The following is a 13717-nucleotide window of genomic DNA, read 5'->3' on the forward strand; positions in this document are numbered from 1 at the left end:
CCACGCATCAGATAGGTGCTCCTGCCCAGGGTGTGAAGCACTGCCTGGGCCTCCAGTTTACTACACTCTGCTGCAAGGAGTGTGCAGCATGAGAGGGCCCCTTGGTATTCAGTGCCTTCTGTAAGGGTAACTCCTCTGGGGGCAGAAGGGGTTCACTGCATGCTTTGCCCCCTACTGCACCCAGGCAGAGGCACTTTTCATGAAAATTCCACAGTCAGTGTGGATAAAATAGATCCCAAGATATTTCCTTGCTAAATGAGATCAGGAGGGGTGGTTCTCCACTGCACAGTTCCACTTGAAAGAACTTGGGAAACTTTATTTATTGCTTCTTCATATGTTTGTCCAACTGGTAATTTTACTGTACCTCGTGCTCCATCAACAAGGTAATTCAGTAACTGAGACGAGGGATGGTCCAGTGGATATGGTGCTAGCCTGGGTTCAGGTACCTGCTCTGCCACAGGCTTTCTGTGTGACCTTTGGCTAGTCAGTCTCTCTGTGCCCCAGTTCCCCAGGTACAAAATAGGGGTGACAGTACCTCGATGTTACGAGTGGTGAATATATTAAAGATAGTGAAGTGCTCAGATACTACAGTAATGGGGTTATATACACGCTTAAGATGATAGGTCATGTGACCAAGATTCTCAGAACATGTCCTGCATTTATTAATCTTAACATTCATTTGCATTTACCGATTGTAATGCAGCTACAATAGAGGTTTGTTTGTTTTTTCCATCATCAGAGTACGCTCGATTTGAGGCAAAAATCCATGACCTACGCGAGCAGATGATGAACCACAGCATGAGTTCTGGGTCTGGCTCCCTGAGAACCAATCAGAAGCGGTCACTCTACGTCAGGTAGGCACGGAGTGTTTTTCCTGATAATAAATGTGAGCAGCTTCTCTACCAAGTGGTTTGGAGAGCTGAGGAATGGAACTGAGACATGTATCATGATGTGAGTTTATATGGTTCAAAATGTGTAATGCAGTGAAATTAATATAATTTCTTGATGTGCCTATATTACTAATGCTAACATTCCAAGGCTATTTTTAAAGAGCAGTAGAAAGAGTTGTAGCAGTGTTTTAAGATGAAAACTTTCACCATTTGACAATCCACACAGTAGCTGGAAAAACAGATGAGCTTTTCTGAATACTGAAGGCCTCAGTTAGGTCAAATTCCATGGGACTGACAGGGCCAGCTCTACAGTTTTCGCCACCACAAGCAGCGCGCCGAATTGCTGCGGGGGGCGGTCCGTGTGCCCTGAGGGCGGATAGGCTCATTTCTGCAGCAGCGGGTTTAGCTGAAGCCGCCCCAGACAGCTAAACATAGAAGCTGCCGCTGAATTGCCGCCACCGAGGAAACACGTCTGCCACCCTAAGGGCACACAGACTGCCTCCCCCCCACCCTGCCCCGCCCACAGCGGCAATTCAGCGCGCTGCTTGGGGGCAAAACAACAGGGACTGCCACCCCTTGCGGATTGCCGCCCCAAGCACCAGCTTGGAATGCTGATGCCCGGAGCCGGCCCTGTAGACTGGGCACCATTCAAACTGCCCCTGCCACAAGGAGCTTATGATCTAAGAGGCAGGACGATACAGGGTGATAATAATTATATAGGATGTACACAATTCTTAGCTAGGCAGTACTAGTGATCACCGCTTTACCTTTGCCATAGTCATCCTATTTCCGTAGCCATTATTAACCAAAAGACTGGGATTCACACCTCTGATTCTAGAAAGATTTGCTGTCAGCCCCTCATTTTGGTGATGGAAAGTGTACTGCTAAAGGTCAGCATGTGGGGCTTAATGCCAAATATTTTAATAGCACTCATACTTTTTAGGCCTTCCACTTCTAAACTGTTTCCTCGTGCTGAGCATACCATTTGAAATTCTTGAAAATTGCAAAGTCCAGGGAAGCAATATGTCAATCTCCAGGCAGTGACAATTATTCATAGGGGTGCGGGAGGAGCTAATTCGGGTGATACCATTGCAGAGATCCAATTCAGGCTAAATCCTAGATTTTGTCATTATGCATTCAGCATGAGCAGAGAGGGTAGCAAAGAAGGAATTTAAGCAAGAGGAAAATACTTAAAGTAGGTAATTGGTGGTCTCATTGCAGTTCCCAGTGACAGGAACCCCAACAGGCACTAATTGGTACTTCACTAGAGAGGTCAAGGACTGAATGGGAATTGAGATGGAACTTCTCTCATATCCCCAGAGGTTGATCTGTCCAGACCAGGAAGTATTTTGAATAGGCAGTAGATTTAAAACAAACAAAAGGAAGTATTTCTTCACACAACTCACTGTCGACTTGTGGAACTCATTGCCAGAGGATGTTGTGAAGGCCAAGAACTAGATAAATTCATGAAGGATAGGTCCATCAGTGGCTATTAGCCAGGATGGGCAGGGATGGTGTCCCTAGCCAGAAGTTGGGAATGGGCAAAAGGGGATGAATCACTTGATGATTACCTGTTTTGTTTGTTCCCTCTGAAGCACCTAGCATTGGCCACTTCGGAAGACAGAATACTGGGCTAGATGGACCTTTGGTCTGACCCAGTATGGCTGTTCTTATGTCATGGGTACAGATCTAGCACCTCTGACTCATCTCTGGTCTCTCTCTTAATGCAGAACCACTGGTGTCAGGACTTCTGCCTTAACTTTTCCTTTCAGTGAAATCATGTGATTCTCCAACTCTTAGACCAGGCCCTGGTCTACAGAACCCTGTTTATCTACTATACTTACCAGTAGGTCCAACTGTGTTTGGTACTTGCAGTTCTTCCCTTTGGGAGTCTGTGACCCGTGTGAAATGCAGTGACCAGACAGCCTTCTTAAAACCAGAGCATTGTTTAATCTGAACAGTTGGAATAAATCTTAACAAAAGAGAAAAAGGACTTTAAAACAATACCCAGTCTACCACATATCTATTCTACCTAATGGCTTACCAGCCCCCGTAAGCTAGAAAAGCCTAACTTCCTCAGACATGCCAGCCAGTGTCTTTGTGTGTCAGTCTGTTCCCCAACAGAAATTCTCTCTCAAACGTCCTTGCCCTAGAGAGACATGCACCTTTTATCCAGCCAGAAGTTCTTTGTCTTCTTAGTTTCCTGAATTTGGCCTGCTTTCCAAAGCAGTTTGGTGGGCTCAACAGGATGTCAAGCCAGTGTCTCTAGAGCAGGGGTTGGCAACCTCTGCTCTAGAGCAGGATGTCAAATCAGCCTGGCCCACCAGAGTGCTTGGCACGTGCTTCGCCAGGGTAAGCACCCTGGTGGGCCAGGATGGTTTGTTTACCTGCCACGTCAGCTGATCCCGGCTCCCACTGGCCACGGTTCGCCGCTCCAGGCCAATGGGGGCTGCAGGAAGCGGTGCAGGCCAAGGGATGTGCTGACCGCGACTTCCCACCATCCCCATTGGCCTGGAGCAGTGAACTGCGGCCAGTCTGAGCCGCAATCGGCTGAACTTGCAGACGCAGCAGGTAAACAAACTAGCCCGTCCCACCAGGGTACTTACCCTGGTGAGCCGTGTGCCAGAGGTTGCCGACCCCTGCTCTAGAGTCATTGTCCATTCCATTATCATGTGACAATCTTCAGTAGTTTGTTTGTCTTATCATGGATCATTGTTTTGAATTCCTGTTTCCCAACATCCGTGTTGATTAAACCCAATACACCCAACAGTAAAAATCCCAGTACAGTATCCATAGATTATTACAGAACAGCCCCATGTCTGCCACAGGAGGCACCTTAGTGCGGCAAATGTGGGGACATTTTTGATGTCATTACCAGTACAGCACTTGTTCTGTAAATAGAGGACTTCATTCTGCTCACAATCCAGCACCTTTCACAAGCATCAACTTAATACACATTTTTTTTAAATCAAAACTTAATTTTAAATACAAGTAGACTATTTCTACCTGGAAAGAGATTCAGAAACCTAAGGTCCCCATTGGCAGCACTCTCAGTGTAACTGACTCCATAGCCTCTGAGTAATCTTTTCAAAAGCACCTAAGTGCCATTTTCAAATTGATGTAGACACTTAGGAACCTAAGTCTAATTGAAAGTCAATGTGACATAGGGATCTGATGGTCAGATTTTCAAAAAATTTAGGCACCCAAAGGCACCTACTGGGATTTTCAATAGTACCTAAGCAGGTGAATCAATGGGAGTTAGTCACCTGATCTACTTAAATGCTTTTAAAAATCTGTCTACGCACCTATCTGCATCTTTAGGTGTCTTTTAAAATCTGAGCCTAAGTGTGTAGATCAGTTTTGAAAATGGAACATAGGCTCCTAAGTTATTTAGGCCCTTTTGAAAATATTACCCTCTGTCTTAATACACAGCTGTTGAAGTAACATCTGTTGTTTTTAAATTCGCAATTGGAAACAAATAGTTTATAATTTTGTAAGATGGAGTTTGATTAAACAAAAATCTCCAGTAGTCATCATGGTTACCTCAAAGTAGCCCGATACTCTTCTGATGTCTTTTAGCCATATGTCTAAATATCACTTCCCATACCACAAATACAAATCTGTTCTTTTATTTCAGAACTGAGCAGAAAAGCCTCAACCATGAAACCTCAATAACCTCAGTTCCTTTTTAGTTGCATAAATTCATGCAGTCAAAGCCAAGAAAGCTGGCTGTGTTCAACTCTACTAAAAGTGTACTTGAGAAGCACTGTATTTTACATATTATTATTACTTGTTTGGAATGTGGTAGAACCTAGAGGCCACAGTCAGGAGCTTGGCCTTCATTGTGCTAGGCACTATTGATTCAAAAATATATGGTTGTTACTAAAGTGGTTTCTGTCTTTATTAGGTACTGGGGCAGTGGGGTGGGGGCAGGGTGACCAGATGTCCCCATTTTATAGGGACAGTCCCGATTTTTGGGTCTTTTTCTTATATAGGCTTCTACTATCCCCCGCCCCCTGTCCTGATTTTTCACATTTGCTGTCTGGTCACCCTAGGTGGAGGGGAAGAATGACATGGCAAACATGCCATATTCTCTGAGGTTTTGATTTACTGGGAACATTAAGGATAGAATCCCCTTCTCATCGAGGGACCTTTGTGAGAAGTCTGCAGCATAGGAGAATATTGTAATAATGTTCTTGAAATTCAGGCCAGGTGCATTTTACGTGATCATTTTGGTAAGCATCTGTGCAGTATGTGAAAGGACAAGATGCTGCTAATTATCCTAAAAATGTCTACATAGCAATTCCCAGTTATGATAGAAAGTTAAAGATTCCATTTTTTCTTCATTTCTTCTTTATTTAAGATGTTGCGGTTTTGCCATTCTGCGTTGAATACGAGCTTGTGTGTGTGTGTGTGTGTGTGTGCTTATATTCAGCTTGAAATGTTTTAGCGTTGGAGTTTTAATTGGGATAAATTTCATTGGTTAGGCAGTGCGTGGGTACATAAAGTAATTGCTGCGTAGATAAAATTACACTGGGAAAACTAGAAGAGAGGAAAACAAGTTTCTCTTAAATTGAGAATTATTAAAAAATAAATACAACCAGTGCACCAGCAGCAGCTGATAGGAAGTGTGGGTCTTTCTTCTGCCCTTCTTGTGGAAAAGTGTGAGAGAAAAGATAAAGTCTGTGGCAGGAGCCATGCAGAGTTTCCAGCAGATCCTTCCAACTGGGATTGAGTTTGCTACTTTCATCATGGAATGGGCAGTGGGTTCAAACCCTAAAACTTGCAGATTCCTCCCCCCACTCAAGACCTTCAGGGAACCACGGCGTGCTGGGGTCGCCATACCAATTCTGGAGACTCCCTGTCTACCATTGTCTCTGAAAGCATGTCTCCATCTGGCTCCTTCACCTTCTGCTGCCGCTGAAAATGACTTCAGGAAGGGTTCTTTAGTGCAGAGGGAGGCATGCAGAAAGCTAATACAGTCTCAGGCTCTGTGAAGGTTTGTGTGGATTCCTCACAGAATCCTATTTGACCCCACTCTCTCTGAAGAGCCTCTGTTTTAGGAAGGTAGCTGCTCCTCTCCTCACACAGACAGGGGAATTACACATGCTGATGTTTGACACATGTGTTCCTAATAATTGGAACACATTTAGTCATTAATATTAAATGAAGTGTAAAGACTATACAGTATGAAGATAATGGGTCGTAGGTGCTGGAACTGCATTTGTCACAGCTCTTAAAATGTAGTCTTAAAAACTGTATATACTAAGAAGAAACCAGAGAGAGGAATTTTTACATAAGGAATTGTGTAGCTCTTTGAATTCCTTTGTTTAATTTTGGTGGTTTGTATTCTTGCTCTTTATCTTAGTCATTTCAAAGAGCCACTGCTGCTTCATGGAAAAATTCCTCTTCAACTGTATTTCTGACTATAAATCATATTTTCTGTGTTTCTCTTTATCTGTTCTCTTTAGTAGTGGCTTTATATAAAAATACTGTCATTGTTTCTTAAGAATTCAGCTGTTCCTGCTGCCCTTGAAGCACTAATCCCCTGTTTGGGATGTTATCAGAATGTCCACAGCAACCAACTGCAGGGCCACAAAGGGTATTATGAGACTCTAGGTGAGGATTGAAAAACAGGAGATGATTTACTCTTACTTTGCCATGTAAATCGCTTCAGTGAGAAAGAACAAGGGAAAGAAACACAGAAAATATGATGCCTGTGGAGGAACTGATGTGTAATGGTCTAAATAGTGGTTATTTATAGCTCATTTATTGCCTGGCTAAGGTTAATGGATTTGTTTTGGATCAATTTGCTTTAATTAGAGTGCTGAGACAAGGTTCTGTTTTTCACCACTTTTATTTCTTAGCAACTCAACTGCTAGCTCACAAGCCCTTTGATAGGAGGATAGAGTGAAGACCATCAATAAAGTTAACATTGTGCTATACACAGATGACTTGTTAGTGTTGCCTACATTCTTGTCTTTTGAACTCAGAGGTTAAAACACTTGCTCTTGCAAAATCATGTATATTGGTTTAAAACAGCTGCGCTGTCCACTTCCAGTTCTCCAGAGTCACTCAGGGGCTGTAGAATATGGCAACCTTTTGAAGGATTAAAATATTTAGGAAGTGAAGTCCCTTGGTTGAAAGGAAACCAGCCAGTGGAATTTTAGTATTAATGGTCAAGCATTGGCGAGATCTGCTAGTGTAGACATGAGGAAACTATGCCATTAAATTAATAGATGCCTCAAATCATTTGTGTGTGTGTGTATCGTAAAGTAGATCAGTGCAAGATTTTCAGGAGATACAGGTGGTCATGTCAGAACTATACATCTCACTGCAAACAGTTGAAAACTAGGTGTTAGAGGAAGCATACCATGCCAAAGAACCTGCCTTCATAGGATTGTCTCTCTGATTTCTAGACGAAAAGGGTTCAGGTAAGTTTAGAATACACAACTACAGTACTTTCCAATTTTTATATATTACAAGTTGAACCTCTGCAGAAAGGTCCGTAACTGAATATTATTACTGTAGGGAGTTAACCCAGAATCCATCTGACTGTTTAGAACCCTGAATTAAGTAATGGACTTAAGACTTGGGCTAGGTCTACACTGCATTTTTGTCATTAAACTTTTTGTCGGTCAGAGGTGTAAAAACACCCCTGACCGACAAAAGTTTTAATGATGAAAAGCACCGATATGGAAAGTGCTTTGTCAGTGAGAAATGCTCTCCCACCAACAAAGCTACTGTCCCTCTTTGGAGATGGTTTTATTTTGCCGGCAGGAGAGCTCTTTCCTGCGGGCAAAGAGCGGCTACGCTGTGTACAGCGGTATGGCTGTAGTGGCACCGCTGTATGATACACGGTGTAGATGTAGCCTCAGATCCTTTCATCTCTAGCTCGGTGGTTTAAATCTGTCCAAGATCGGTTGTGACCAAAAGTCATTGCATCTCAAAGAGATTTTTGTCTTTTGTAAAGTATTTAGATTGGCATGCCGCAATCCAGATTTTTTTTCCCATATCTAAACTGACTCCTTTACATCACAAGTATGAGATGAATCACCACAGTTCAAATGGGCATGGAATCTCAACCTCTGTCAGCCCTAAACATGGTCCTCCAGGTCAGGGCTGCCCCTTGATGGGCAACGCAGGGTAGCTTGCACTGCTACTGCCCATGCTATACCAGTTCTAAAAATACTGTACAGTAAAGAGAGTACCTCAGGCACCTCAATCCAGGGAGCATTAAATTCAGTATAAATGTTTGTTAAAAGGAAATTATTTTTGTCTTCATTTTGTTGTATTTGGTGTAAGGCACTTCCAAAGCTTTGACAGATATCAAACAGAGTATTTTAAATTATTGTAAGCCTCTATGTTTTACAGACTATTATAACTCTGGACATCACACATGGTTCCATATCAGATTATTGTTTTACTGTGCCTGCCTATATGAACCTGAGCTTAATGCTTAGTGGACTGCTAGAAGGTGGTGATGAGCATAGTATAAGAAACCTATATAGAATAGCTATAGCTGTAAAATCATACAAAATTATAAGAAATCTTTAAAAGAGAGAAGTTTCAGAATTGTTCACAAGGTATCTTCAATCTTTCAAATCAGTATGCCCACAGGCCAGGTGATCTGGAAAAACACCCCTCTGCCTCAGCTTCCCCATCTCTACAATCATGGGGATAATATTGTTTCCTTACCTCAGAGGGTTGTGAGGGATAATTAACTAATGTCAGCATGGGTCTTTGAACACTAAAAGCATTATATTTGTGTTTGTTAATTTATTTATTGAGCCACAAAGGGTAGAATCAGCAAAGAATCCTGTGGCACCTTATGGCACAAAGGTGGCACAAAGGGTAGAATGTGAACATTTGCTGTATAACTTATCCGGATTCCATACGGCTCAAAGGAGATGTGCCTTTAGAGGACATCAGGGGCTAGGAACATTATATCGTATACTCTGATTTCCAGAACAATGAATCCTTTACTTGGTGGTAGAGACAGTGCGTGCACTTACTTAACTCCTTAAAAACAGACTTGATGCCATAGTTGTACTAGCACCTGGGGAGAGCTCTGTTTTGAAAATAGTTACAATTTGAAGAGTTCAGTCTCCAAAGTTTGTGAGGATTGCAAACAGCATCCAGTTGGTTACATTTATAGAATGCCTGTTACAGCCACCATTTTATCCTACTTTCTTTCTGGAGGCTAAAGACTCCCATTGGCTTTAGTAAGCATTGGATTTGGTTTGAAAGATGGAATTCTCCTCTGAAAACCCTAAATGTGGAAAATGAACACGTAAAGATGACAAAATGGTGCCCTGAAGATCTGGGAAAAGAAATTTCCCACTGCAAGAGAGAATCAGTGAAGATAAAACTTCACTAGATATGGGAGCAGGGGAGTTATGAAGGGGAATGGTAATTTAAAAATATAAAAAACTTCCCATACAGAAGCTGTAATAGCCTGGTCTTTATGTCCATAGAAATTACGGAGCGACTCAACACTGCAGTCTATGGCATGATCTACATCTCTTAGGGCTTGTCTACATCAGAAAGTTGCAGCGCTGGTGAGGGAGTTACAGCGCTGCAACTTAGGAGGTGTACACATCTGCAGGGCACCACCAGCGCTGCAACTCCCTGTTTGCAGCGCTGGCCGTACTCCCGTTTTGTCTCGGGTGTAGAGGATCCAGCGCTGGTGATCCAGCGCTGGTAATCAAGTATAGACACTTACCAGCGCTTTTCTTGACCTCCGTGGAATAAGCAGGTATCCCAGCATACCTGAGGAAGCCTCTGGTAATCAAGCTGGTCTCCTTCCCCGTCTTGCTCTCGTGTTCCCCGAACCCCGAGCAAGCAGGTCTCCTTCCCTGCGGTTTGCTGGGTGGTTCGGGGAACGCGAGAGCAAACCGCGGCGAAGCTGGTCTCCTTTCCCGGTTTGCTCTCTCGTTCCCCGAACCCCCGAACAAGCAGGTCTCCTTCCCTGCGGTTTGCAGGGTGGTTCGGGGAACGCGAGAGCAAACCGCGGCGAAGCTGGTCTCCTTTCCCGGTTTGCTCTCTCGTTCCCCGAACCCCCGAGCAAGCAGGTCTCCTTCCCTGCGGTTTGCAGGGTGGTTCGGGGAACGCGAGAGCAAACCGGGGAAGGAGACCAGCTTCGCCGCGGTTTGCTCTCGCGTTCCCCGAACAAGCAGGTCTCCTTCCCTGCGGTTTGCAGGGTGGTTCGGGGAACGCGAGAGCAAACCGCGGCGAAGCTGGTCTCCTTCCCCGGTTTGCTCTCGTGTTCCCCGAACAAGCAGGTCTCCTTCCCTGCGGTTTGCAGGGTGGTTCGGGGAACGCGAGAGCAAACTGCGGCGAAGCTGGTCTCCTTTCCCGGTTTGCTCTCGCGTTCCCCGAACCCCCCTTGAAGCCGCCCAACAGCGCTGCAGTGTGGCCACATCTAACACCACTTGCAGCGCTGGTTGCTGTAAGTGTGGCCACTCTGCAGCGCTGGCCCTATACAGCTGTACTAATACAGCTGTAACAACCAGCGCTGCAAAATTTTAGATGTAGACATGGCCTTACTCCATTAATTAGCAGAACAAGCCTTCAGAAGTGTGGAGCATCCTTTCCTCTCTGCACATTTCTCCTCAGACATGCAGATTTACCATAAACAAGCTGTAAAGGCAGCCAGTACTGTATCTGCTGTTTCTATTTGAGGGCTTGTCTACATCACAAAGTTGCAGCGCTGGTGAGGGGGTTACAGCGCTGCAACTTAGGAGGTGTACACATCTGCAGGGCACCACCAGCGCTGCAACTCCCTATTTGCAGCGCTGGCCGTACTCCCGTTTTGTCTCGGGTGTAGAGGATCCAGCGCTGGTGATCCAGCGCTGGTAATCAAGTATAGACACTTACCAGCGCTTTTCTTGACCTCCGTGGAATAAGCAGGTATCCCAGCATACCTGAGGAAGCCTCTGGTAATCAAGCTGGTCTCCTTCCCCGGTTTATTCTCGCGTTCCCCGAACCCCGAGCAAGCAGGTCTCCTTCCCTGCGGTTTGCTGGGTGGTTCCGGGAACGCGAGAGCAAACCGCGGCGAAGCTGGTCTCCTTCCCCGGTTTGCTCTCGCGTTCCCCGAACAAGCAGGTCTCCTTCCCTGCGGTTTGCAGGGTGGTTCGGGGAACGCGAGAGCAAACCGCAGCGAAGCTGGTCTCCTTCCCCGGTTTGCTCTCTCGTTCCCCGAACCCCCGAGCAAGCAGGTCTCCTTCCCTGCGGTTTGCAGGGTGGTTCGGGGAACGCGAGAGCAAACCACGGCGAAGCTGGTCTCCTTTCCCGGTTTGCTCTCGCGTTCCCCGAACCCCCCTTGAAGCCGCCCAACAGCGCTGCAGTGTGGCCACATCTAACACCACTTGCAGCGCTGGTTGCTGTAAGTGTGGCCACTCTGCAGCGCTGGCCCTATACAGCTGTACTAATACAGCTGTAACAACCAGCGCTGCAAAATTGTAGATGTAGACATACCCTCAGTAACAAAGTGCTCTGCATTTTAGGTTTGCTTGTTTTGCAAATCAATACATTTCTCACATTCTTGTCACTTGCCTCTCCTCCCCCCCACCCCGCCTAGTTGCTTCAAAATTCATTTGCCACTCTCAGGAATAAAATCAAGATCTATTGATACATACACACGGGCAGCGTGTTTTTCTAGACTGGATGACTGTATAGTCGCATCCACAATGCCACACATGAAATTACTTCTCTTTCGTGCTGCAAAACTTTATTACAGAATTATAGCTTTGGGAGGGGAGTTTGATGAGTGAACTTGGCACCTAAATATTACTTTTTTATTTTGATAATCCACAGAGTTTACACAGCCCTGATTGTACACTGCATGACAAGATAGAAACCACTACAGCTCTCTCTTTACATCAAAACATAAATGGTGTTAAGTAGGATTTTTCATAACGTTTGGTAATTTTCCTTTGATGAATCTCAAGCAATTCCAAGTTCTAAATTATAGCACAGATTGAAAAAAGTGTGTTGCAAAGAATCTCTCTAAATGGAACAATATAGAGAGAGTGATTTTAGTAAAGCATTTGTTAATATGTTTAGAAATTGTCAGATGTGTGTATGCCTAACCTGCACATGCAAAATAGGTCACTGAGCTTGCAAGTGCATATTAGAATTGGGAAATGGCAAATTGTGTAGGCAGTTACCCATTTGGCATTTTCCACTTAAGGATGCATTTTTGAATAGTCTACCACTAGTGTTCAGCTATTGTTCTATTAATACAAGGTGTGGTCCAGTTCCCATTGAAATCAAAGGGAGTCTTTTCATTGGCTTCAATGGGAGCTGTTTCAGGCTCATAACCAGGTAAAAATCCAAGACTGTACTTTTCTGAGGCAGAAATAAAGCACAAATAAAGATCCCTCTCCAAAATGCCTCTTTTTTCAAAGCAGGGCAAGATGGTTTCTTTTCAGGCTGAGCTCATTCCTTATCCCTTACTCCTTGTTTGTTTTTGTATTTGTTTTTGTATTTGCTGTTTTTTGGAGCAGGAAGACTGTCCTTATACTATCAGCTCAGTCCTCTGGTTTGTGGAGCTTCAGCAGCATCTGCTTCCTGACTCCCTAACACTTCCCAATTTGGTTCCCTACTCCTGAAAAGGAAAACAGGGTTTGGGGCCTTTTTGGTCCTACTTGGGTAACCCCAGGCAAGCTGCCTGGGGGCTTGTTGGGACTCACATGGGTAGTATCTCCTATGCATAGATAATTTTATTATTTTGGAGCTCGGCATGGAGCTAATAGCTAGAAAAAAGGACCCAGTTTACAGAACAATCCAAGACACTCTAAATGGAGTAGGCCAATCAGACCAATTCATGTGAAGGAACACAGATGAAAGGTTGCCTTCTGGGTTCTACGGTCATATGATTATTTTGTTAGCATGTCTGAAACCTATGTTACTTATCATTTTTGGTAAGGGGGGTAGTTAATAGAGGAGAGGAGAGACTGATTTTTAGAATTGCTGAGTACCCGTGGCTCTCATTGGTGCCCCAGGTGATCAGCGTCTCTGAAAATCAGGCCCATAAGTTTTCAGAGATCGTTAATTAAGGTCCCAATAATAGTGTGTGTATGCTGCGGCTGACTAGCCATTCTCTATGTAAAAGACAAGTGTGAGAACGGTTAATCTACAGACATTCACATCTCAGTGGCTCTTAAGTTGAGACTTTAAAATTTGTTGGTATTCTGGTGTGAAATGAACTAACGTGATATGCCAAAAGTACAGTGGTATGCCTGAGATATATTCTGGGTGTATGAGATTTGATATACCTGATATATGGTCTGGTGAGGCTATTAGCTGCCAAATGACCTGGCTAAAGATTTCTCTAACACTGTGCTTATTATCTCAGCATATTTTCCTGCTGTATTAATATTTAAATAGTTAATAGTTTTTAAAAGGTAAAGTTGGTTTTACAGATATTAATTTTACTCCCTTTGGGGAGGAAAAAATCAGGTAATGGACATCAAAAATCGAAAGTGTAACCACAAAAAAGTCACAGCATTCTCATCTCAGATTCTGACACCAACCTTAACACGCTACCTCTTATATTTACATTACAGTTGAGGCAGGACATTGCTGTCAGGGGCAGAAGAACCAATTGAGCCAAACTGAGCAAAAGGTGAAGCGTTTGTGCATCTTTATGAGGTTCCGAATGTCATTTAACTCCTTCCCCTACCATCTGATGCTAGGAATCTCAACTCACTGCTGGTGCTCTGGCTTCTTTCCCTAATTAATACCACTGGCCAGATATCTCTCTTTGTGGGAGATGGTGCAGTCTTAACTCTAAAGGTCCTTGCAAGGCAGGGGGGGGTGAT

The 13717-nt window shown here is 44.2% G+C and overlaps 1 protein-coding gene across 14 annotated transcripts in view; it reads left to right on the plus strand.

The window, feature by feature from the left end:
- Positions 1 to 13717, plus strand: part of DLG2 (discs large MAGUK scaffold protein 2) — a 1579821-nt gene that overhangs the window by 1441874 nt on the left and 124230 nt on the right. For all 14 annotated transcript variants that reach the window (XM_050940648.1, XM_050940534.1, XM_050940523.1 and 11 more), the window contains one exon: positions 740 to 854. In XM_050940648.1, coding sequence (XP_050796605.1) covers positions 740 to 854 — 115 coding nt within the window. The remainder of the gene's footprint in view (positions 1 to 739; positions 855 to 13717) is intronic.

The sequence above is a fragment of the Gopherus flavomarginatus genome, chromosome 1 (assembly GCF_025201925.1).
Source record: "Gopherus flavomarginatus isolate rGopFla2 chromosome 1, rGopFla2.mat.asm, whole genome shotgun sequence".
NCBI classification, from domain to species: domain Eukaryota; kingdom Metazoa; phylum Chordata; order Testudines; family Testudinidae; genus Gopherus; species Gopherus flavomarginatus.